General features: G+C 38.6%; 1 protein-coding gene across 1 annotated transcript in view; it reads right to left on the reverse strand.

Annotated features, from left to right (window-relative positions):
• Positions 1-4327: 4327 nt before the first annotated feature.
• Positions 4328-26484, reverse strand: part of LOC119772707 (neurabin-2-like) — a 48473-nt gene continuing 26316 nt past the window's right edge. The window contains exons 6-15 of the mRNA XM_038269254.1: positions 23331-23463; positions 21171-21291; positions 15894-15998; positions 15660-15795; positions 10903-11043; positions 10717-10770; positions 10413-10544; positions 10202-10299; positions 9989-10085; positions 4328-5695 (exon numbers count right to left, since the gene is read on the reverse strand). Coding sequence (XP_038125182.1) covers positions 5642-5695; positions 9989-10085; positions 10202-10299; positions 10413-10544; positions 10717-10770; positions 10903-11043; positions 15660-15795; positions 15894-15998; positions 21171-21291; positions 23331-23463 — 1071 coding nt within the window. The 3' untranslated portion in view covers positions 4328-5641. The remainder of the gene's footprint in view (positions 5696-9988; positions 10086-10201; positions 10300-10412; positions 10545-10716; positions 10771-10902; positions 11044-15659; positions 15796-15893; positions 15999-21170; positions 21292-23330; positions 23464-26484) is intronic.

A 26484-nucleotide genomic window follows, 5' to 3' on the forward strand; every position in this document is an offset into this window, starting at 1 on the left:
CTGTGTACAACAAAAAAAAGGTATTCAAATAAAACATATGAAGATCAAAGTCTTATTTCTATCTAAAGTCCCTCTGAACACACAAACACCTTAATGTAACGTCCTCTGCTGTAATGATCTTTAAAACAAATGCCTGGCTGTAAATACGTGTATTTGTATTGTTTGATTTTAGGAGATGAAGAACCTCTTTAATGAGATATTTATGAAACTTTTTATGGATGTAAAACATTTAAAAAATTGCTAGATTTAATTATTTATTGAAACAAAACAGGCCAAGTGAAATGTTTTACTGTACTAACAGTAACATGTCCTAATCAGGAGCTTGCCAGCAAGCTTTATCATTCCGATAAACACATTCATGATAAAAAAAAAAAAAAAAAAAAAGACCCGCTGCTTTTAGAGACAAAAGCGATTTAATCCACCACTTCTACAATGTCCTAAAGCAGGGGTCCTAAACGTTTTTTTACAGGCCAAGGACCCCCAAACTGATAGTGAGATGGAGCAGGGACCCCCTAATTATATATATATTATATGAAATTGTGTTATATCAACCTGTTCCTGTAGTCACTCTATTACAGATGGAGTAATGTAATGAAAGTAATTTCTCCCTGGGATTATTAAAGTATTTCTGATTCTGATTCCTGGTTGATGGGACAGGTGTTGTGAATGAAACGGTGCCCAGCTTGAAAGAGCTCCTGTGTGTCGCTAAATGTGTGCATCGATGACTGAAAGACATCTTCTGCCTCCATTTATCTGTTTACTACAGTGTGTTGAATTCATGTTAATGTGGATTTAAAGATATTTTAATTAGTGGAAAAAATTGCAGGGGGGAATATTAAAAAAAAGCCTAATCGACCCCCATGCAGTACCTCCGTAGTCCCCTAGGGGTCACGGACCCCCTGTTAAAGACCTTCCTAAAGCACCGCTTTTAACCAACCAATAGCTAACTTCCAGTGGATATCGTAACAGTTCAGTTTCTTACTGTAAAAACATACAGACTGTTCTGTAACAGCAGTGTGACGAGGCCTAAGAGTCTGAAGCTAACTGACGGCTAACTTTGAGTACAAGATAACTGCTAGCATCATTTCTCGTTTACCAGAACAAACTTTTATTGATATAAATAAAAATAAGTCGGTTACACAACCAGGAAACTCCTAAAGCTCGTCTTTTGGTCATCATTGCCACAAGCTCCATAGGTTGAATACTGACACAGAAACTCTGAATTTAAAGTCGTAGGGAAGCGGCTGTTCTAACCGTTGCATTTACAAATTTTCCCGAGTGGTGCCCGACTTTACACTTATGAATAAAGTGAATGTGATTGGTCGTTTATCAAGGAGGCGGGATTGTTGTGGCGAAAGATTTACAAGCAAGTTTGGTTTTGGCCGGTTTGTCGGAAGCATCTTGCTAACCAGTTAGCAACTTAGTGCTAGCAGGTTCCCAATGGGAAATTCCATTAAGACCAAGTAGCACTAAATCGGTGACTTAGAAATGACACTGTCAAGGAACGCTATGGACAGCGTAAACATGCAAGAGGAGGAGAGTTTTGTGGTGGAGGTCGTGGATGAGTCTCCTCCGTCATACATTTTTTATTTAGAGGAGGAAAGCGGGACGAAGATGTTGTGGAAGAGGACGCCAGGGCGACAGAAGCTTGGTTTGGTGTAGCATGCTTACAGCCGTACATGTTTGAACCCTTGCCTCACAACGCTGCCAGTTCTGGTAGCTCTATGCCTGGCAAATTATTATTAAATATTAGCCGCGACGTATGAATCAAGGTGCTATGACCAAAAAAATTTGATTGACAAATGATCGTTGATATATGATTTGCTGAATTTAGGTGTACAAGCTGACGTATAACTAACTGGCCTGCATAAGATAACGAAAAAAACACAGATTTAAAAACATATAGATATAGAAATTTTCTAACTTTTGGGACAATATCTGATGTCTGATAAAGAGTACAGTTATATACATGTTTAGGCCAGAATGGTTTGACATTCAAATATGATTTCCCTACGACTTTAAAGCGTCCAAACACCAGCGTAAACCAAAAGTAAAACCGTCATGGCCGCTTAGATCACCAAGGGTTGACAAGCTAACGGGTGTTGAAAATCACAGATTAAACAAATGGATTTTAAGTGAACTTTAGATACCCGTTTACTAGCTAACGACAATGGACAGATTCCAATTAAACGTGAATTCAAAGTAGAAGAAACGTGCTTTTCTTTGTGACATCTGCCATTAGCACAAAAGAAAAAATTAGGGTGACGTCATCTGCTATTAGCATGTTTGTCATGTAGCAACCTGCAGGCTAGCTAAGCAAAGTTACATGCAGGAAATGAACGTGGCATGCTAAAAAAAGTTTACAGAACTGAAATGTTCTGTACTCAGAGGCGTCCGTGTTCTTTAAACAAATCCAAAACCTCAGATGTAAATTTTTTAGAGACATATTTAAATGCTTTTAAAACTAATGGTTTAAACCCCCAAATTAGAACTGTGTTAGCTTTCGCCTTTTCTTGTAGCGGTGAAAGAAAATTGCTAATTATTCAGCAGCTGTCATGAGATTTTCCAGAGCTATATTATTATAAAAATCGCAATATGTTGTATGTATTGAGAAAAAAATCGTCTAGTTGGACCTGTATCGCGATGCGCATTGTTTTGGTGAATCCTTGACAATTCCCCCATTTCCTAGTTAATTCAAGTTTGTTCAAAGACTTTGATCGGTCGGTATTTTTAGTTAACAAAAATCTAAATGAAAATATATCTTTTCAAAAGGGACAATTCAGATTTTCTAGGTGTGTTTTCTTTTCTGGTTATCTGATGTCTTTATCTTACTTGTAGTAAGTATGGACCATAAGACTTACAAACATCTTTAGTTATTTGCGAAAATAAAAAATAAGAGTCAAAACATTGGTGATGTAGTGTTGCACCGATCCCATTTTTTGGCAACGATACCGATACCTGGCTGTGCAGTATTGGCCGATACCATACCGATGTTTGTATATATGAAGAACTGCATACTACTTGGATGGAAAATAATTGCCATCATTGATTTGTCAAGCTGCTGCCTACCTTTGTGAAGCAGGAAAAAGACTAATACAAAGTGAATCCAGTAGAACTTTTTGTTGTCTACCTGGAATGGGTGACAATAGTTGAATAAACTTTTGGCTCTTAAAATGATATCGGTGCCCTATTTGTTGGTACTCGCCGATTCCGATACTATTTTAGAGCTGGATCAGGGCCCTGTCCATACTGGTATCGGTGCAACACTAGAATAAAGTATTTTTTTAATTTTATATTTAATTTCTTTATCAAATGTGCAAAACATGTTCTGCTTAGCAGTATTATCTGAAGGTTATCGCAATTTCCAAAAATAAAGATTTATTTGTTGTATTAGCGGAGATGCTACGTTAGCCTTCACACAAACAAAAGTTGGTTTTTGATGGTCAGAATATGTGCTTCTCTCTTGAAACCTGCTGGCTAGCATCGCTTTAATTAGAGAAGGTAAGATACTGACTGTTATTTTAGTGAACCAAACTACCTGTATTGGCAATCATTTCCATTGGATCATCTAGTCATGGCCTACCGCACCTGGGGCCTGTTATTCAGTGCATTTCCTGTTCTAACTGGATCCATTTGTTAATAGAGGCTGGAAAATCAGAATTATGACTTTAAACTAGACCACTGGCAGCATTTGGGTTATTGGTATGAAATACACGGGAAGATAGGTTTGTTTGTTTAACTTCAAACTTGAATGGAAAATAAAATATGCAAAGGCATATGTATGTGAGTGATACCTTTGCACAAACTGATTATCATCTCTGTGAACTCTGACTTCTTTTTCGGATACACACTGGAAAAACAATCTAGGAATAAGTAAAATTTTATTTACCCTTAATTTGACTAAGTAAATGAGATAATTTACCAATATAATGAGTATTTTAAGTAAAAATGTCTGAAATTAAGTATATTTAACCTTAATTTGAGTGGGTTAATGAGATGATTTGCCAATGGAATGAGTGTTTTTACTCTTAAAGTAAGATATTTAGACAAAATGCACTTAAAATAAGACAATGCAATTGTGTTTTCTTACTTTAAGTGTAAATTGTCTTGTACCATTGACAAAATGTCTCTTTTACCTACTTAATCCAAGAACAAATGCACTTATTTTAAGAAAAAAATACTTATCTAGATTTTGATTTTTTCCAGTGTGCAATTGTGTTTTCTTATTTTAAGTGTAAATTGCCGTTGGCAAAATGTCTGTTTTACCTCCCAATCCCAAAAAAATGCACTTATTTAAAAAAATGTTTTTTGATTTTTTCCAATGCAAATAAGAAAATGTCATGACAGTCTTGCTAGGGCAGCTAAATTCAGATTCAATAGGACTGGTGACAGCTGCAAACTCAGGAGGACTAAATACTGAAACTGAATCAAATAGTATTTGTTTAGGGTTTAGCGCACGTTAATGAAGCTAGGTTCTTCTTTATAAAATTTACTATAGGGGTTAAAACCCCATATTGTAACTGGGAAAGCCTTTAGAGAGACATTTTATGGCCATCTGCACTTGCAGCAGATTTACATTTGTTATAAACGACTGTAGAGCTGGAAGTCTGAATGCCCACAGATACTGCAGACACCGTGAGAAGCTCTAGCTGCACAGCATAGAGCGCTCGCACCCTGTTTGCCACTAATGCAGAGAGAAAAGAAACAAAACGGAGGAAACACTGAAGCCTCCCTACAGCAGTGAGGAGGGAGGGATGGGGTCATCGTTTCCTCCTGACATCTACCACTGAACTGCTTAAGCCGTTTAAAAGCTTTTAAATAAATGTGTAGGGAGTATATACACCATGGTGCCTCTGCAGTTCAGACCTCATCGCAGACACACAACCGTCGGCTGAAGGAGGGACGCCGCAGGCATGGGGTTTCCAAGGCTCTCTGCAGTTTCACAGGTTTGGATGAAAAATGTGTTTTCGTTGTATTTATTACTCAACTACCGGCGGTTTCTTGGCTTTTTCCATAAAAACGTGTAAAGTTTCTCTATAGAGATTCCGTTAGGCAGACGGTTCGTCTCAGTGTTCGTCGAGTCGATGGATCGACGCCAAAGAGCAGAAGAAAAACTCGCCCTCATGGGGACAGAAAAGAAGAGTCGAAACAGGTGGTTCACTGAGTTCAAAAAGCAACAATCATCTGTCCTTTTTTCCGTTTCGTCCTCCATTCATGCCAACTGTCTATAAAGCACTTTGTGACGAGCCTGGGTATTAAAAGCGCTTTTTTTTTTTCTTTTAATGATGAAGTCAGTTGAATTATAATTAGGACCTGGTGAGATACTGTTGATGAGGAGAGAAAAATGAAACCAGAACGGATCATCCACAGATGGGGCCCGAGTCAGGTGATTGTGATATTTTGTTGATTGCCAAGCTGGTTGACAGGAAGACACAAAAGAGGAGGATTCCGGTTATTACAGGTGGTGCATTCAGGGACAGGATGAGGGGTCGCTTCCTCCTCAGCCTCTTTAACACTTTGAGATTTTTCCATTTCTGTCCGTGCAGCGATTGGATAATCGGAAATGTAGACAGCCCTATCTGAATGGAGGCTCAACACCTCCTCTTCTGGTCACAGACGGGAGGTAGGACTTAGCAGCAGTCTAGGACGGCGTAGGGCTCTTCAAGGCATCCACTTTGGTCTCCAGGTCTGTAATCTGTGGAATAAATACAATTTAAGGTCAATTAATTTATATTCAAATGAATAGAACCGCATCGTTACATAATAATGAAAAGAGAATCCTTTCTAGTTAGCTAAAGCCGGGCATACACTGTACAATTTTTTCAATCGCTGCACGCAGCTACAGCTCACACTGTACTAGGGCTGGGTATTGTTTTCGGTTCCGGTACCAATACTGATACCTTCACTTCGATACCGGTTCCTGAACGATACTTTTTTCGATACCAGTTTTATAATATCAATTCAAAGGAAAAGAAAATTACACAACATAATAAAGTACAAACCTTGAGTTTTATTTTAAGCTCTGATTTTTCCATTTACATTTTTCCTCTTACGTACAAAACATTTTTTCAGTGAAGAGGAACAGTTGCAAAAAAGTCAGTGTCTAATATTCACTGTTACATAGGGTGACCAAACGTCCGTATTTCCCGGGACATATCCGCAGGAACAAATAAAATCAAATTTAATGATAGAAACCTTAGTCAGTTTAAAAACCTGCTGCTGTCATTCTGCACATCTCTGATGTTGCTGCTATTTTCAAATATCCATTACTGTAAAACACTGTTAAAACACTTTACAGAATTTTATTGTTTATATTTTAACTCTTCCCTATTATGTTATTCTTATACATTTTTCTAAGGTCCACATTTGTGTGACCATTTTCAATAATCTTTCTGCTGCTGTAAATTTGCCCATTGTGGGACAATAAAGGGATTTTCTATTCTATTCTATAAAAGGGTTAGAAATATATAAGTAAATCTAAACAATGTATCTACAAAATATATCTGCAAAATCTCTAACATTCAACAACAAAAAATACGTAGTTAAGCATATTGTGCAAAACAACAATAAAAAAATTAAACTCCTATCAGATTTATAGTTCCCATACTGCAGATCTATTAGAATCTGTCCTTAAATTACAGCCAAACTCATTTACACAGTAACAGATAAAAAGCTTTAGATAAACCAAACATTACCGCCACATATCTGACTAAATAACCATTAAAACAACTATTTTGATTCATTTCAGACGGAACTATTCACAGAGTTGTATCATATTAAACTGAACTTCCAATTTTCACCACTGTTCTGCGCCAAGTAACCTTTCCTCTGATCACGGAGCAAGTCCCGATGATGAGACATTTCTTCTTTCAATCAACCCCCCCCCTCACCCCACCCCCCCCCACCCCCACCACCACCACCACCACTCCAAGGTGTCCTGGTTTTCCCAAATGAAAATATGGTCACCCTACTGTTACATTGTGATGACCTTTTTACTTTGCTGTTTTTCTTTAGAAAAATGAACAGGTCTGCTTTCTCAGGAGACAAACAAGCCCGTTGAATGGGATCCTACTGACAGCGCACCGCTGGTATGTGGGGGTCTGAGCGGCTTCGACAGAAAGAATATTGGAAGGCAGGATGGTAATCTGGATGAACTGACTGCACTGATTAAGTTTTCAGGTGGATTTTCCCACTTAAAAACATAATAAAACTACTTTATTCCCACTGATCACAGCAAATATAGCTGCAAGGCAAATAAAGGATAGAGTAGCTCCACCCAACGCGCGTCAGAGCCACTTTTCGGCCGCGCAGCCAGAGCAGCAAAGCTGCTTCAGCCGCGTCAGAAGCTGGTACAAGCAGCAAAAAAGGAAGCAGCAGACGTGATTTTGCTGCTCTTGCTGCGTTCGGTGTGAAAGCAGCATGATTCACTCCGCTCTGGCTTTGCTCTGCCCACGGGCTGCTGAGAGGAGGATGGTCGCGCCGGCTGCTGTCCGCTCTTCTTGCAGTCAAACACAGAGAAACTTTCTGCTCTTAAATTATTTCCGTACACGATGTATCGCATTGCGCACTATTGGCATCAGTCTTAATAAAGTGAAGCCGCACTTTTGACCTGGGGGGCATTTTAAAGGGGTTCCACGACGCTCGCAACCAGTTCACAACAGATACACATGAACCCCAGCTGTAGGCGTTACCACCTCTGTATTTTTCCTGGATGACGCAATCACGTTAATTGTTACAGCCAATCACCGAAACTTGGTACCGAAAGACGAGGCATGTTTGGATACTCTGTAGAACCGAAGCATTTCGGTCGGTACCATAAAAGAACCGAAGTTCGGTAGCCAGCTGTACACTGTACAGTGTACAGAGTTTACATCTCATGATGCGATCTACCTGCTCCCACTGTACGTCTAAAGCCGGGCGTACGCTGTGCGATTTTTTGCATTAATCAGCCCGACTTCCCAGTCGTGTGAGAAGTTTTCGATCGGCCCGACTTTCAGCCTGATTGTGCATCGTGTAGTGTACAGGGGGTAATGACGGGCGATCAGCCTCTCACGACCATCTCCCCATCAGGAAACGTGAGGTCGGGAGAAAATCAAACATGTTTGGTTTTCAATCAACCATCGTGGGCAAAAAGCTCAGTGGGCAAACAAGATTTCCTCTTCTTCTCAGATGTAAACACAGAAGCATGGTGGGGGTGTGAATGAAATGGAGTTCTTTCTGTAACCAAACCAGGATTAATCGCAGTTAACTATGAAGCTTCTGTGATTAATCACGATTCAAGAAATTAATCCTTTAACTATATATAGATATATATAAATATAATATCTATAATGAATGGTAATTAATTGGATGTGATCACTATTAACAGCTCAGTGAGAAGAATTTACTCTATCGTCAACAAAGGCCTCCTGAGGAGGTTAATAATTTGTGCAACATTCCTGGAAGGAGAAATAAACAAATATACAGTGATTATAAAGCTTATAGTTAGAGTGGCTCAGGTTATCCTGAGCTATCTCTATAGTTATGCTGCTATAGGCTTAGACTGCTGGAGGACATGGGGACCCCTATTTCATCATTCTGCTTCATTCTATCTCTATTCTCCCACTCTGCAGAATCTGTTAGTTCAATCTCTAATGTTATGCTCTCTCTGCTGTTTCTCAGAGTAGCTTTGTCTCGTCTGTTTCTGTTTGGCTGTGACTCCATCCTGGAGAGAAACATCAGCTGTGCTGCTGCCATCAACGCCTTTGTTTATAGATGCTGGAGATCGGCCTGTTTTCCAGTGTAGTCCTGTTTCTCTGACCGTAACTGAGTGGATGTGTTCTCTTCATCCTCTGACATGGGAGCTGGCTCGGAGCTCGCCTGCCTGGCTGTGTGTTTCCTGGACAGGGCCGCCTTTTATAATTGCCTTTTGTATCTCTGCTTCTGTTTTCTGAGTCTCACATTGAGCCTGGTTCTGCTTGAGGTTTTTCCTCTCCACTGTCGCTACATGTATGCTTAGTGTGAGGGATTGTATCCGAGTCAATGAGTCGATGCAATCAGCTAGTTTTCCTACGATAGAAAACTTTGAATCAGTTTGACTGGATGATCTGGTGAACTGTAAAGTTCCTTTAGGTGACGTGTTGTGAATTGGCACTATAGAAATAAACTGAATTGAATTCATTGAACAAATATAGCACAGATGGTATTGTTTTTATTTTTACCAGTGTAGATTTAAATTCCTCCTTTTGGTACACCAATCAATAATTCCACCACATTTTTGCAGGTGCATTTTTAAAAAGTATGCCCCTTTAACATCTGCCCCTCACTCAGCCAAGTTTTAATCAAATCCCAGAGAAGGGAAGGACCCTGTCCTTGACTCTACACCGCCAGCTGATTAGACAGTTGCGAGTGGAGGGAGCCCCCTAGAGGTGTATTGTGATGGTGGAAGTGTCGCTTTACAGTTCTGGCGTAACAATCACTGAATTTAAATGGGCGATCACAACATTTGTCAGGAAGTGGGGGAAAGTTTGTGCGACAACAGAGGGACAGAAGGGCGAAAAAAGCGGGGATCCAGGTGGAAAAAAGGGTCCCAGCGTTCTCACGCACCTCGCTCTTCTAGCTGGTCCATCTTCACGAGTCGTTTTCCACAATGGCGGTCATACAAACAAAACAAGCCGTTAAGGTACCAAACAGGAAATACACATAGTGTAGATTTGACCAATCAGAGAACTCCTGCCTGCGAAACACACGCAGACGACCTGGATTCTGAAAATAAATCAGCTTTAAGTGAGACCAGGGGTCTCAAGTTTACCTCCGCTCCTCCTTTAGCTGCTAAATGAGGAGTTTTCACATGTGGGTTTGAGTCACAGAGGCAGCCACAGTGAGGAGAAAGTACAAAGCTAGGAGGGGACAGGGTCAGCTCTGCTGCTCAACCTGAGCTGTGTGTTTCTGTGCATCAGTAAGGATTTCTACATCAGTATGGGAATAAAAAAAAGGTCAAGTCACCAACCTTTTCCTGCAGGATGTCCGTCTCTTCTTTGTGAGTGGCCTCGCTCTCTTCTTGTGCACGCCACTGAGCGGTCTCTTTCTTCAGGTACTCAATTTCCCTACAAATCCCAAATGCACATGTATGTTTGTTTCTATGTTGATGATATGCGCTTTTAGCTGTAATCCAATGTGACTTTCTGATCAGGGTTCCTTATATTAGTTTCTATTCTCTTACTTTTGCTGGTATTCTTTAATCATTCTCTTGGCTTTGTTGTATTTCCTCTCTAAGGTTTGGTACTGGGACTGGGTTTCCTTCAGGTGTTCATCCACAGCCTGAAAGCACATGCTGAGTGTTACAAAATGTTCAGAATTCAACTTTCACTGGGACTGGAAGCTCCTAGTTTAAGAACAGGTAAAAAAATCCTTTTTATTCTCTAAGAAATTACCTTACACAGGGATTGTGCCTCCATCCAGTAGCCCTCCAGTTTCTCCATCCTCTCTTTGCTGTCTCTGATGTTTTGCTCCAACTGAGCGCGCTCCATCCGCCAACGCAGCTTATCCTGCTCTGCATGAGCCAGCTGGAGGTAAGGGGCGTGATGGTGGGAGGAAGGAGGTGGTATGTGGGAGGCAGAGCCAGCGTTAAGTCATTGTTTAGAACAGACAGAGAACCATTCCCCTCTGTACCACACACTTCTGAGTTTGTTTTTCATTTCATCCTGTAGAGGCGAAGTGAAAATAAAGTGGGCTCACCTTCCTCTTTAACAGCTGGATCTCTGCCTGCGTTACTGCATGTTTAATCTGGAGCTGCACCGACAGAAAAAGGACATTTTATTTGCAGCAGAGCAAAAAATAAATAAATACTGGGAAACATGGAAATTTATCAAACCGAAGAAATAGAAGATCAGATCTTTTTAAGTGAAGATGAATAAAATGTACCTCCTTAAACTTGTGGGCTAACTTCTCAGGGTCCAGCTCCACAGGAGACAAGTCCTGGTTCTCTGCCAGGTCGAAAACCTCGATGGAGTTGGGAAACATGGGACTCATCTCTTCTTCTTCATCTGTGGCATATTCACCAGTCTGTTCACAGACAATAAAGAAAATACATTTAGGGGTGTAAAAATGGGAGAACGGGACATTTAAAACCATCAATCATTAAACTTTTACCAGAGCAAGCTGTTGCTAAATCCTCCCAAATATCAGAGCATATATCAGGAAAGGCTTTAAATGAAACCTGTATTTAAGTAGTTAAAAGTAGGAAATCCAGTGAAAATATTAAAATATTTCCCCACATTTTATGCAATTAAAACCTAAAGCTAAACAGTTTAGTGAGCCAGCTGGAGGTAAGCGGCGTAATGAGATACAGAACATTAGATAATAATCTTAATTATCCATGCGTTTATTTTTAGTCGAATTGATTACAACGGTGTTTTCACAGGTCTGCCTAAAAAGTGGATCAGACAGCTGCAGCTGATCCAGAACGCTGCTGCCCGTGTCCTCAGTAAGACTAAGAAAGTAGAGCACATCACCCCGGTTCTAAAGTCCTTCCACTGGCTCCCTGTATCTCAGAGAATAGACTTTAAAATACTTCTGTTAGTTTATAAATCTTTGAATGGCTTAGCACCTAAATGCATCACAGACTTGCTATCAGTGTATCAACCCTCCAGACCACTCAGGTCTTCTGGCTCCAGCCTGCTCTGCATACCTAGAACCAGAACTAAACATGGAGAAGCAGCATTTAGTTCCTATGCTCCACTTATCTGGAACAAACTTCCAGAAAACTGTAAAAATGCGGAAAGCCTGAGTTCCTTTATATCAAGACTAAAAACACATTTGTTTAGGATTACCTTCAACTGTTCTTGTTATACAGGATACTATATATATTTTGACACTATATATACTTTTTTATTTTCTTTAGTCCAACTGTTTTTAATATTCTTTTTTGTTTCTCCATCTTTTATTTTATTCTTTTTATTTATATATATATTTTTCCTACTTGCTTTGATTCTGTTTTATCTTCCTGTATTTTAATCATGTAAAGCACTTTGCATTGTCTTTGAACTGAATTGTGCTATACAAATACATTTGCCTTGCCTTAATTCTCACAATTTTTAACACTAATGGCAGCCATATTGGATTTTGAGGCTTTGGCTGCTGAGAAATGTTTTTATTTGCCAGTTTATTCAGTTGAATTTAAAATGTTAGAACTCAGATTAGATTAGGATTAGGATTAATTTAACGAACCGCTTTAAAAAAATCATACAAAAGGTGAATTAATTACCTATTAAAACAGTTTCTGGAAGGATGTTTTATGTAATTTTAGATAAATAACGGTTATAATTACACTAATATTAGAAAATAACTTTTTCATGTATAATTAGGGTAGTCACCCGTCCCTCAAAACACGGAATCGTCCCGTATTAAAAAAAAAACAACAAAGTTTGAACTGTAAATTCACAGTCATTTTTACTCATTTTCAAGGCTGCACTTTTAAAAAGATGAAATTGTCCAGTGAGCTGTTTTCAAACGAAATTTCTTTTTTGTTTTACACTTCTGTAAACAAGTCTAAAAGTATTTGGAAGTTAAATTACGCATCCTGTATTGAGCTGATAAGGGACGCCATTTGTTCCGTATTTTCACAAATAACTAAATAAACAGTCATTTCGGTGGCACCTGCGCACAGAACAACTCTACTGTTGCGAGTGTGACCCATGCCTGATTCTCTCTCCCTCACTCTCGTAGCTAGAGCTTAGAGTTCTACTGTTCTTGATTCACCTTCCCCTTATGACGTCGGCCGTCTAAAGCATTCTCCACTCGGTAATCTCTATACTTAGAGATTACCGAGAGAATGCTATCTCTATACTTGGGGCGTTTGTCATGGTTTCCTGGTGACGGTCTTCATGTTTAGTTTTGGTTCTACAAACTGCGCACCGGCGCACAACAACTCAAAGCATCCATTGCAGCATTATTCATTGGAAGTGCTGACCTGCTCAAGTGCATTTAAACAAATACGAAGCACTTTATTCATGAATACCGCTAGTCGTAAAACTTTCTTTTTTCCTTGAACGATTTAGCCTATCTGAAGAGAAAGGGAGGGAGAGAAAGACGCCAAACATATAGGGAACATTACCAGCGGTAATCTTCTCTATAGCCTAAAATAATTCTACCAGGCATCATTCTGTGCGCGATGATACTGTGCAAACTTAACATTTCCATTTATTAATTATTTTAATTGGCTGCAGCTTTTTGCAAGAAATACAAGCCACTCTCAAAGAAGAAAATAAAAGTATGGTTCTGTGTTGAGTTGAAACGGGAAACAATTTGGTTAAAATGCAGGAAATTGCATCTAAGAAATACAAGATTTTCTGGGGGAGGACCCCTCAGACACCCCACTAAATGAAGTTTCTCTAGGACCCCCACATCCCTTATTTCCATTTCTAAAAGGTGGAAACCCTACGTATAATGTTAACACAGGAGGGACTCCATCTGCTGAAACTAAATACACCCAGAGCCTTTCAAAGCTAAGCTAATGACCGTTGCCAATCTCCTGATCATACATCATCTTCCTGCTCTACATCACAAAGCGAGTTAGCATCACATTAACAGGCTAATGGTGAGCTAAACACACTAACATCCGGTATATAAAGTCATGTTATCGTCATAATGGATTTTCAGCTCTGCTTACACCTCTGCATTCAGACACAAAGACAAGCTTGATATCAGAGAGTGTTTTTAGACCACAACAGACAAGATGCCAATACTAATGTCCTCTTCTTCACACCGAGGATCGATGCTAGCTAAAGTCACAACTCTACTGAGACACTGCTATTATTATTATTATTATTATTATTATTATCATCATTATCATTATTATTAGCAGAGGTCTGCTCTGTGATTTGGTTGGTTTAAATAGATATAAATAAAAAAAGTTTCCTTCTTTTAATGTGTTTTGAATTTTGAGATTGTTACTATTGTAAAGTAAATGTAGGAATATTACAAATTTCTGACATCCGTTATAACGATCAATGATATTATACACTTTCAGGAACTAGATGTACCAGAAACAAGTGCGTCCCGAAGGTTTCTAATGTAACTAGCTTGGTTGTTTGTGCAATAAAAAAAGAAAAAAAGCTGTTTGCATATTTGCAACACCCGTTGTTGCATATTTGCAACAATGGGTGTCACAAGGTTAAATAAAGGTATAGTGGAGGATGTTTTTTTTCTGGGTGGATCATCAAAATAAGTGGTCCTCCTTATTGCATCTTCTTTTAGAAAGTAAGCTTGTTTGAGCGATGCAAACAGCAACTTTTAAACACAGCGTGCACGTGGAGAAATGGACTCTTGCATGCATTAAATAGGCCTTCCCTCTTAGGAGTGGGTACAGAGTTGTGCTTTTTTTTTTTTTTTAGTGGACAGGACGGGTCTTTTAAACAATTTGTCAAAATTCTCCATTATACCTTTAAGAAATGACCTGCCTGATAATAGAAATTTTAATATATTATACAAAAAAAAAACATGGTTTGAAATTAATATTTTCCCTTTTTTGCTTACAAATGAATTCTAATTTAGAAGCCAATTTCAAATTACATTTTTTATCAGGTTTAATGAAAAAAAAAAAGTTTAATTCTACAAAGAAAATGCTAAATCTAAAAGAACAAACACTGCACGTCCACTTGGACCCACATTATGATGATTTTCGTCAAAAATAACTAGGTTAACAAGAAAAAAGTCCAACACAGCAGTTTTTATGCTGTTTTGCATAAAACCTCAGCAGAGACAAAACTCTATATAAGGGGTCTTCAACGTTTTCCAGGCCAAGGACCCCAAACTGATGACTAGATGTATATATTGTATGAAATTGTGTTCTATCAAACTGATCCTATAGTCACTGTGTTACAAATGGAGTAATGTAACGAAAGTAATTTCTCCCTGGGATTATTAAAGTGTTTCTGATTGTGATTCCTGGTTGATGGGACAGGTGTTGTGAATGAAACGGTGCCCAGCTTGAAAGAGCTCCTGTATGTCACTGAATGTGAGCATTGATGACTGAAAGACATCTTCTGCCTCCATTTATCTGTTTACTACAGTCTGTTGAATTCATGTTAATGTGGATTTAAAGGGGGAATATAATAAAAAATTCTAATCAACCAAAACTTTCCCGACCCCCATGCAGTACCTCCGTGTAACCCCTAGGGGTCACGGACCCCCTGTTGAAAACCACGGCTCTATATCCTTTGAGTTAAGGAGTATTTTCTTTTAGCAATCCATGTATTGCTTTTTATTCCCTAATTTCAAGTTGAGTTATGCAGTAATTACAGGATAACTTCATCACAGCAGATTTCAAGGGAAATTAGCTTTTAAATGCTTTAAAATTAGATAACACAAAGGTAATTGAAATGCTAAGTGTAAGGATTAAGTTCCCATTTCTGACCACAAGGTGGAGAGGTTAGACTGAGAAACGACAGGCCGTGTGGTTGCACACAGAGGACATTTTGTCTCAACACAAACACACATTAAACTGACACTTTTGATTTTTAGCGGTTTCCAGACGCTCTGACAGCCACACCAGAAAGCCGGCGGTGCTTTCAGGGACGGCTTTAGTAATACAGACAGGATAACGGGGCAGACGTTATCCTGCTCGACATCTGTGGTGTGATTTCTGTTTTTTTTTTTCACGCCGCCAGTCTTCCTGATACCTCCTCATCGTCGTCCATGTACTGTTTGTATCTCTGCTCCATCATCTCTCTCTGCCATCTCTCCTGCTCAAGAGTCTGCTGGATCAACTGAGCCACTTCGCTCTGCTCGCCCGGTTTCTCCCTGCCAATAACAAACCTAAAAAAAAAAACAACAACACACATTTAACCCAAACTTGAAGCATGAAACTCAATTGGCTTAAAATATTAAAACCATATCAACCAACTGAGACTGACTTGACTTTGCCTGAGGTGTTGCGGAGCACTGAGGCGGCAAAGCTCTGAGTGACGCCGACCAGACTGGTCCCATCGACCTCCACTATCAGATCATTCACCTGGATCCTGGAGCAGAAACAAACCCACTGTATGCATGATAATGTACATACTGTACAAATTTAAAGAATATTTCTATCCACATGAGTGCAAACCACCATCTATATGTTAGTCTGAGTACCACTATCAGAACGGAAGTAGGCTCTGAAAAAAAAAAACTGTTTCACTATGACGACTGATGGGCCAACAAAACCCAACTGTAACTTTTCATCTGTGACATGAACTTTCTGAAGCAATGAGACACTCTAAATTTAACCCCAACCGGAACTTCAATTTATTTTATTGGGATTTTATGTGACGAGCCAACATGGTTATAAAGTGGAAGGAAAATAGTGCACGGTTTGAAAATGTATGCATAGATAAAAATCTAAAAACTGCAGCGTCTTCAGTCTAATACGCCTACATATGTTCCACTAATTAGTAAACAATCACCAGCTGAGTGTGGTTTAATATCTCTGATCATCCTGTTCTATGAGGACCTCAAAAATTATGCTACATTCATAGGGTTGGGAATTGAAAAGATTTTCACGATTCCGATTCCCTTTTCGATTCTATGAAACGATTCGATTCTTTATCGATTCTTTTTTCGATTCCAATTTGGGGGAAAAAGGAGAACAAACAGTTTGATTATCAGAATCAACTTTGTTTACTTAACTATTGCACAATCTTACAAACTCAACAAGATCAAGATGTCCACAGGAAATGTGAAACTGGAGTAACATCTGTGTTTAAATGAAAAATGAATACAAGAACAAACTTAATAACCAACAATGTCTAATAACAAATGATGGGATAATAACCTATTTTAAATAACAAAAAATACTAATTATAAAACAGTAGTAGGGAAAATTAAGTTATTTTGCAGAAAGATGAGCATATCTGCTTTTTCTGGAAGGATACGGGATCTTTCAGGGCTTATGGTGTCTCCAGCCGTGGAGAACACCCTCTCAGATGGGGTGGAGGAAGCCTGCACACAGAGGTAGTTTTCAGCCTGTCCAGATAGCAAGGGCAGCGTATCTTGCTTGTTCCACCACCACAGTGTGGCGCTATCCCTGCAGGGGATGGAGGGCAAGCTTTTACAGAGCTGGATTTCCTGATCTACCCTCTGGGCTAAGGAAAGACGGGGCTTTGATTCACAAAGTGACCGCAGCTCGTTGTCTTCCTCCTCGAATAGTTCTTCTAACTTGCGTAACTTGCGTAAGTTGCGTAACTTACGTAAAAAAACGTGACGTAAGTCGTGCTCCCTAGAGCCGGCGCACTAGGCTCTGGTGCTGCGGGAATCGAAAAAAGAATCGTTCAGCGAGCTGCCAAACGATGCCATGGAATCGGAAAATACGGAACCGGTTCTTAACAGGAACCGGTTTTCGATTCCCATCCCTATACATTCATACCGAATGCGATTTGGGCTGCAAAAAAGCGTCTGCTGCTTTATTTTTTATGCTTTTACACATTAACATCCACCTCATTTCTGGAAATTCTCGCCTGTTTAGCATTTCCAAATGGAAAAGTAAATAACTTAGGAACTGTAAGCCCAAATTACATGTGTGACACATTATTTGAAAGCTAACACCTTCTGGTTTATGAATATTGGGTAAGTAAAACATCCCAAGCTGCATCAGTTCAAACTTGACTCAGTTTTTTTTTTATTATGCTAGATAATAATAGGTCTACAGCAGTAATAAAGACATGCTTGCTTTGTCATGTTTACATTTTGACATGCTGCTATATCTGTGTAAATTGTGCTTTGGTGCTCGCTATGTCCATAAAATGACCTTGGTAGTTGAATTGTGGAGAATCTAAGCTTTCCAACGATGCCTAACATGTCTATATTGAGACAGACACCCTGTCTAATTTTAAGCCTAGGTTTAAAACTTTCCTCTTTGTTAAAGCTTAAAGTTAGAGTGGCTCAGGTTATCCTGAGCTATCTCTATAGTTACGCTGCTATAGGCTTAGACTGCTGGAGGACATAGGGACCCTATTTCATCATTCTATCTCTATTCTCCCACTCTGTAGAATCTGTTAGTTCAATCTCTAACGTTCTGCTCTCTCTGCTTTTTCTCATAAGAGCTTCTGGTCTGTTCCTGTTTTGCTGTGACTCCATCCTGGAGAGAAATATCAGCTGTGCTGCTGCCATCAACACCTTTGTTTATATATGTTTGAGATCGGCCTGTTTTTCAGTGTAGTCCTGTTTCTCTGACTGTGACTGGCTGGATGTGCTCTCTTCATCCTCTAACATGGGAGTTGTCTCAGAGCTCATCTGCCTGGCTGTGTGTTTCCTGGAAGGGGCCGCCTTTTACAGCTGCTTTTTGTATCTCTGCTTCTGTCTCCTTAAACCTCAGTCGGCCTCAGCAGATGGCCGCTCACACTGAGGCTGGTTCTGCTGGAGGTTTCTTCCTGTTAAAAGGGAGTTTTTCCTCTCCACCGTCGCTACAAGCATGCTTAGTGTGAGGCATTGCATTCGAGACAATGAGTCGATGCAATCAACTGCTTTTCCTTACATAGAAAACTTTGAATCAATTTAACTGGATGATCTGCTGAAATGTAAAGTGACTTGAGATGACATGTGTTGTGAATTGGCGCTATAGAAATAAACTGAACTGAAATTAACTGAACTATATTGGTAAGTATTTTAGCAGTTGAATTTTCATGCATTCTGAGTTATTAGTTGTAAATGCTTTAAAACGGGTCGCTGGCGACCCGTTGGATTTAGAGAGGTTAAAGTGAGACGCGTCTCAAGAGCATCTTTGACGCTCCTAAAGTGCATCCAAGATAGTTTGTCCAAATGCGTCTGATGCATTGCTATTCCTGAGTTCAATGGCAAAGAGCAGCTTTGCTATAGTTGCTGTGATCAGTGGGTAGAAGGTAGTTTTAATAAGTTAGAAGGTCCATCTGAAAATATAATCTTTGCAGTCAGTTCATAAAGATTATGATACTGCCCTAAAATATTTTTGCTGTCAGAGAGGCGCTCAGACCCCCACATACCGGCTAGGTCGCCTCTTCGGGGCGGGGTTGTTGCGACGGAAGGTTTGCAAGCAGTTTTGGTTGTGGCCGGTTTGTTGGATGCATCTTGCTAACCAGTTAGCACCTTAGTGCTAGTAGGTTCCCAATGGGAAATTACATTGGGACCAAGTAGCACTAAATTGGTCAAGTAAATGATTCTTATTTCCACCTTTGCTTATATCAGCTGCGACATATGAATCAAGATCCTATGACCGAAAAAATTCTATTGGCAAATGACCATTGATATATGATTGGCCAAATGTAGGTGTACAAGCTGACATACAGGTGCTGGTCATAAAATTAGAATATCATGAAAAAGTAGATTGATTTCAGTAATTCCATTTAAAAAGTGAAACTTGTATATTATATTCATACATTACATACAAACTCATATATTTCAGATGTTTATTTTGTTTAATTTTGATGATTACAAATGACAACAAATGAAAATCTCAAATTCATCATATCAGAAAATTAGAATATTACTGAAGACCAATAAAAACAAAGGATTTATAGAAATGTTGGCCAACTGAAAAGTATGAACATGAAAAGTATGAGCATGTACAGCACTCAGTATTTAGTTGGGCCTCCTTTGGCCTGTATTACTGCAGCAATGCGGCGTGGCATGGAGTCGATCAGTCTGTGGCACTGCTCAGGTGTTATGATAGCCCAGGTTGCTCTAATAGTGGCTTTTAGCTCTTCTGAATTGTTGGGTCTGGTGTATTGCATCTTCTTCTTCACAATACCCCATAGATTTTCTATGGGGTTAAGGTCAGGAGAGTTTGCTGGCCAATTAAGAACAGGGATACCATGGTCCTTCAACCAGGTACTGGTAGCTTTGGCACTGTGTGCAGGTGCCAAGTCCTGTTGGAAAATGAAATCTGCATCTCCAAAAAGTTGGTCAGCTGCAGGAAGCATGAAGTGCTCTAAAACTTCCTGGTATGTGGCTGCGTTGACCCTGGACCTCAGAAAACACAATGGACCAACACCAGCAGATGACATGGCACCCCAAACCATCACTGACTGGAAACTTTACACTGGACTTCAAGCAACGTGGATGAAGTGCCTCTCTTCTTTTCCTCCAGACTCTGGGACCTTGATTTCCAAAGGAAATGCAAAATTTACTTTCATCAGAGAACATGACTTTGGACCACTCACCAGCAGTCCAGTCCTGTTTCTCTTTAGCCCAGGCAAGACGCTTCTGACGCTGTCTGTGGTTCAAGAGTGGCTTGACACAAGGAATGCGACAGCAGAAACCCATGTCTTTCATACGTCTGTGTGTGGTGGTTCTTGAAGCACTCACTCCAGCTGCAGTCCACTCTTTGTGAATCTCCCCCACATTTTTGAATGGGTTTTGTTTCACAATCCTCTCCAGGGTGCGGTTATCTCTCTTGCTTGTACACTTTTTTCGACCACATCTTTTCCTTCCCTTCGCCTCTCTATTAATGTGCTTGGACACTGAGCTCTGTGAACAGCCAGCCTCTTTAGCGATGACCTTTTGTGTCTTGCCCTCCTTGTGCAAGGTGTCGATGGTCGTCTTTTGGACAACTGTCAAGTCAGCAGTCTTCCCCATGATTGTGTAGCCTATAGAACTAGACTGAAAGACCATTTAAAGGCTTTTGCAGGTGGTTTGAGTTAATTAGCTGATTAGAGTGTGGCACCAGGGGCCATCAATTTTGAACCTTTTCACAATATTCTAATTTTCTGATATGATGAATTTGAGATTTTCATTTGTTGTCATTTGTAATCATCAAAATTAAACAAAATAAACATCTGAAATATATGAGTTTGTATGTAATGTATGAATATAATATACAAGTTTCACTTTTTAAATGGAATTACTGAAATCAATCTACTTTTTCATGATATTCTAATTTTATGACCAGCACCTGTATAACTAACTGGCCTGGATAACGAAATAAAACCCAGAATTTAAGACAGGATTTTTTTTTTTTCTAAAAATTTTCTAAAGATAGTCTGATAAATAGTACATTTATATACACGTTTAAGCCAGAATGATTTGACATGCAAATATAACTTCCCTACAACTTTAAGTTATGTTGTGACAAAATGGGGAAATGTTTTGGTTGCATGAATAGTTTTCATTTTTCTGTTCAGCTTGTTGATCCCGATCCAGTTGGAACAAGTCTCAGGACGAGTACAGACAGGTGGACGGGGTACCTGCCGTCTCTGTGAGCCGCTCCACCCTCAGTGACCGTCTTCACAAAGATCCCCAGCTTCTCCAGACCCATATCCGCTCCCGCTCCCATGCCGATGATACTGATACCAAGGCCGTCGCTGTCTGAGGGTCACAAAATACAAAAACAATCACTTTTTTGTTTGGCTTAGACGTGAGGACAGTTATTAGAGCTTATTACAACTTTAAACAAACAGCCCATCAATGTAACATTTTTCTAATTGAAAATAAAAGCTATTCCATTGTGAAAGAAATGAATGAATTGAAAAACAATAAGCAGAAGTTAAGAAAATCTTTTGTGTGTAATGTTAAAATGGTTCTTCAGTTTAGTGAGGTTTGTGGGCATTTTTGTCCACAGCTCTCGAGGTCTCACCGCAACATTTTATTCTGCCGCAGTCTAGACTTTGACAAGGCCAAAATGTTTTTATTTCCTTTCCTTTGTGTAGACAGTCTAATTTTAGCCAAGCTTCAACTGTTGTATATTAGCCACTATTAATATATAAATCATTACCTCTCTTGGCTTCAGCACATATTGGAGCACATCCTTTATTTCATGTTATGACTAATAATTTGAAGACCTGGTTTTGATTTGGAAGAAAGCATTTTTTCATGTCGAAAATAAAATTTTAAAAAGTGTCATATTTAGCCGTAACTTTTTCCATTTTGACCTTTCAAATATGCTTTCACTGTAGCTGCTAAGCTAACACATGTTAGCATGACACAGTTACCTTTCTAATAGATGAAAGTGTTGTTTTTCGTATATTATATATGTCAGCATTGTAGCCATGTCATGTTAATGCTGTTTATGAAAGCATTGTAGCTACTATGGTGATACAAGCTAGCATTGATGCTAATAAATTCAGGCATTTTTGTTATCATGCAGTATTGTAGCTGAATATGAAAACACATAATGGTATCATTGATGGTATCTCGATTAATGTTGGTGTTAAAGTTAATATAGAAGTTATTAGAAGCTAATCGTGTAGTTATTATACAAATAAATATTATAGATAATATATTTTATGAGTATGTGGATACCATGCTAATACATAGAAGTATTGTAATTAATGTGTAAAAAGATAATATGCTAATCTATTCAGTGTTGTTTCTAATTCAGAATCATAACTATTATTGTAATTAATCTGTTTATACGTGTTAAAATTGAAGCTTTCTTATTATCCTTTGCCAGCAGGGCTTAACATTAATACAAGCCAACTGGCCAAATGAGGGTGAAGATAAACAGCCAATCCGACTAGCCACTTTGGCAAGTCACATTCTATATACATTTTTGTATTTATCTTACTCAAATGACGTTTGAAATAATAAACATATTGAAATGTGACACTACAACTTTGGTGGGGTTATGTGGCGACACATTCAAAGTGTCAAGAAACCAAGAAAAGCAGGCTAAAAAAAACAATGAAAAACTGCAAGTATGTATAACAACATCATTTAAAACGGTTGTAAATCCAGTTCAAGCACACTTTAGCAGACCATAGTCAGCTTTAACCAGGTAAAACACTATTTCCCAACAACAAAATCGTGGCTAGTAAAAATGCCAAGTGGCCAGTAACTCAGGATATCCACTAGTCAGAGTGGCTGGTTAGCAAATAAAGCTAATCTAAATATTCTGGCTAAATGCAAGTACCTGTTCATATCATACAACTAATCAACTAATATACTACTAAGTACTTTGATAATATTTTAAAATAGAATAGCTGGTATGCTACATCAATACAAGAACTCATGTGGGTATTGTCTAATTGTTATGCTAATACATTTATAAAATAAGCTAATTTACATTTATATTGCAGCTAAATGTTAATATATATAAATATTTGGGAAGTATTATGCCTATAAATACTATCAGTGTTGTGGATATACACTGCTGTTGTATGGTAACATTGATAACTAGACATCACACACACCATCTGGTCCAAATCTATTACCTCCCGAATTACAAGCTGCTAATTAGGCTAATCCACACTAACTTTAATCCTATAAGAAGATAAGTGTTACAAGCAGAGAAAGGGAGTATGCCCTTTCAAGGAACCTCCACTGTTTATCTGGGTGTGTGTGTGATTTGTTTGGTTACATAAGAGACTTGACTTGGTGACTCTTGGCGACTTTGATGGCGTACAAACCTTTTTCAAGCTCAACAGGAAACAAATCCAGCTTTTCAACTCTCTTTTCAAGCTCATACTCGGCCGAAGCAGCCATGGGGTCAACGTCGTCATTGCGGCGGTCGTAGTCTTCGTTAGAGTAGGTAGTGAAGACCTAAACAGGGGATAAAGGTTAAAGGTCAGACATTTCTACATAAAGCATTTCATATCGGTCAGATCTAATCAAAAGGACACCAATCAAAATATGAAGGGAAGAGTTAAATACAGAGCTAAAACATTTAGAGGCTTCAAAAATCGAAGGAGACAGGCTGAGCCACAATGAAAGAGTTTAAATCCAAACACGATCAATTAAAATTAAAAACATCTAACAGCATATCCCTGTAAATGAATGGCCTAGTCAAAGTCCAGACCTTAACCTCAACAGATTTATGTGACAATACTTGATATTTGCTTTTACAGATAATAAGTCTTTCAGTGTCTTGAAGGGGGTTGTTTATAAGGTTTTCCTTCTCATTTATTCATCTATCAAAACAAATAAATATTAACATAGAACCTCAAACCATTTGGTTAAATATGAAAAAATGTTTTGCAAAATCCAGCAGGTTGTGAATACTTTTGTAACACACTGCATGTATTAATATTCATATTAACTGTTATCATATAAAAAATATTGTCACACAATCTACATTCTACACTTTACTTTTAATGTTCTACTGTTTATTTGAGAAATTACCCACTACATGTAGTTACCGTACCCCTCCATAGTATCCTGTTATTTGTTCTGCCATCTATATTTCCCCTCCCCCAACCCCAAAAGGTCATCAGCATCGGTTTCCTTGGTAACCATCTTGATCAGGCTGCATCACGATGGCAGCCTATAATCTGGCCCAGTCTCACTGGGATTCTATAAATATACTAAACATATACACACATATACATACACAAATATATATATATATATATATATATATATATATATATATATATATATATATATATATATATATATATATATATAGCTGAGAAAAGACACAACAGATTAAGAATCTTATTGTGTAGGAGGCTTTTCTTTCTGTATTATTTACATTCCATTCATCTGTGGAAGATACAAAGATACACTCTCTCTGTATCACTCTCTCTACTTCTTTCTTTCTCTCTTTAACGCAATCACTCTGACACGAACCAGCAGAAACGGGGTCATAGGGCAGTATTGTTAGACTACTTCCTGTTGTCACACTTCCTTCCTGTTGAGTAACTTTAAGCTGTGTAAATGCCTGCACAAACGTGCTGCGAAAAGGTCCCAATTCTCCCTGCAGACAAGCAAGAACAACTGAGTCAACCTTAGAGACGGCTCAAAACCAAAACTAAACAAAAACAGATAACAGTGTCAGAAAATGCATGACCTGATCAGGTTCATTTCACTGTGGAACTCAGTGGTTCAACTTAGATAGACGTTTTTCTCGAGAAATTTTCAACTTCCCCTTTTCTGTTGAAATACGTGGATTGTTGTTCTTATAACTCCATCCAACTAGCATATCTTTAAATAGTTTCATATTTATGAGGAGTTTTTTATTTATATATAAAAACTGAAACATAGAAGTTAATAAATAAAACATCCTTTCAGAATAAGATAAGCCCACCTGTAGAATATTTCACATTATTGAATTCAGATTATCAGAGATTCCCACTCAGTCCCAAACATATTGTTCTTAAATAAATTCATCCTAACTTTATACAATGGTCACAATGTAAATACGAAGATGGAGACAGGGCACAAAGACTCGAAATAGATGAATTTTCCATGCTTTTATTTTTTTTCATAGCTATGCAAAGATGGAACAAATCTAAATCAAACCCCAGATATTTCAGTGATGGAATCATGGAATCAGGTTATTGACAACCTCTGTTGATAAAGGCGAAGCTGCAAGAATTTATCTGCTAGTCCAGACCTTTTACCTCATGCTGGGTTTTGTCTTTGCACACACAGTCCAATGCAGCTGGCTGGGTTGTGACACAAGAGCGTGGGAAACCAATCAGGCACGGCAAATAAAAGCACATCATGACATGAGAGGCTGGAATGGAGGAACACGCACATTTAAATAATTGACTCCATATGGAGGCTCTGCGATTTCAATAGCCTCATTAGTTTTAGCATCTACCATCAGTCCAGCAGGTCCGGCAGTTTGAACTCATCCTTAGTTTATCCTCTAGGCTTCATGTTGAGCTCCATTTGGATCAGGATTCAAATAAAATGTTACCCAAAAGGTTTAAAAAGGTTACCAATCTTGACCTCAAAATCCAAAATGGCTACTATATTCAAACCAATGTTAGGGCAGCAGTAGTAAACCGACCTTTAAAACTAATTAAATCAAATACAATAAGATCATTTCAATGTTACAGGGACCACAAATATTTAAATTATTGAGGAATACATTTTTGATATTTTGTAATGCTTATCCTACTTGCAAAAATTAGCAAATATCATTTGACTGGAACTCGGTTACACTGTTGAGCTGTGACATCATTGATCGTCCTCAGTTGACATTATTGGAATGAAACATTTAGGATTTGTTACTTTTGCAATGAAGCCATTGTCTTTTCTTCTCATTTTTATATATCAGTATACCATCTGGGAATTAGAGCTCTGCAATCGCCCTTTGGTAGTAAAATAACTTTGGTCAAATTAATCAGAAACATGGTTGAGTTACTGTCTTCTTGAACCGCTTCTTGCAATCTTCATGCAGAGGTAAGTACATCTCCAGCAGCGCAGACAGAGTGTCTACATAGTCCCATATGACATTAGCTAATGCCCCTTCTTATGACGTCAACATATGGCAACTCCACTCGGACAAACTGTATTGCACTGGTTTCTTAAGGATCAAATCTCTTTTGGAGTCTCAACATATAATTACCTATATTTGCTATTATTTGACATTTCATTGGCGATCTAAAGTAGCAGGTAGTAGAAAACAATCATCGTCAGTCTTGAGGGAAAGTACTGAGCTCTGCCATTTAACAAGGTGACAAAAAAAGTCACATATTATTTATGCTTTTATTAAGATCTGAAGGCAGTGGAGGACAAATGGAACATCTTAAAAAATGACTTTGATAGAGATTTTAGACAAAAGAGTTTTAGAAAACTAACGGTTGTTGTTGACACGAAGTTAAGTAGTGT

This window comes from Cyprinodon tularosa, unplaced genomic scaffold, assembly GCF_016077235.1.
Source record: "Cyprinodon tularosa strain WSP-4 unplaced genomic scaffold, ASM1607723v1 ctg726, whole genome shotgun sequence".
Taxonomy (NCBI): Eukaryota; Metazoa; Chordata; class Actinopteri; order Cyprinodontiformes; family Cyprinodontidae; genus Cyprinodon; species Cyprinodon tularosa.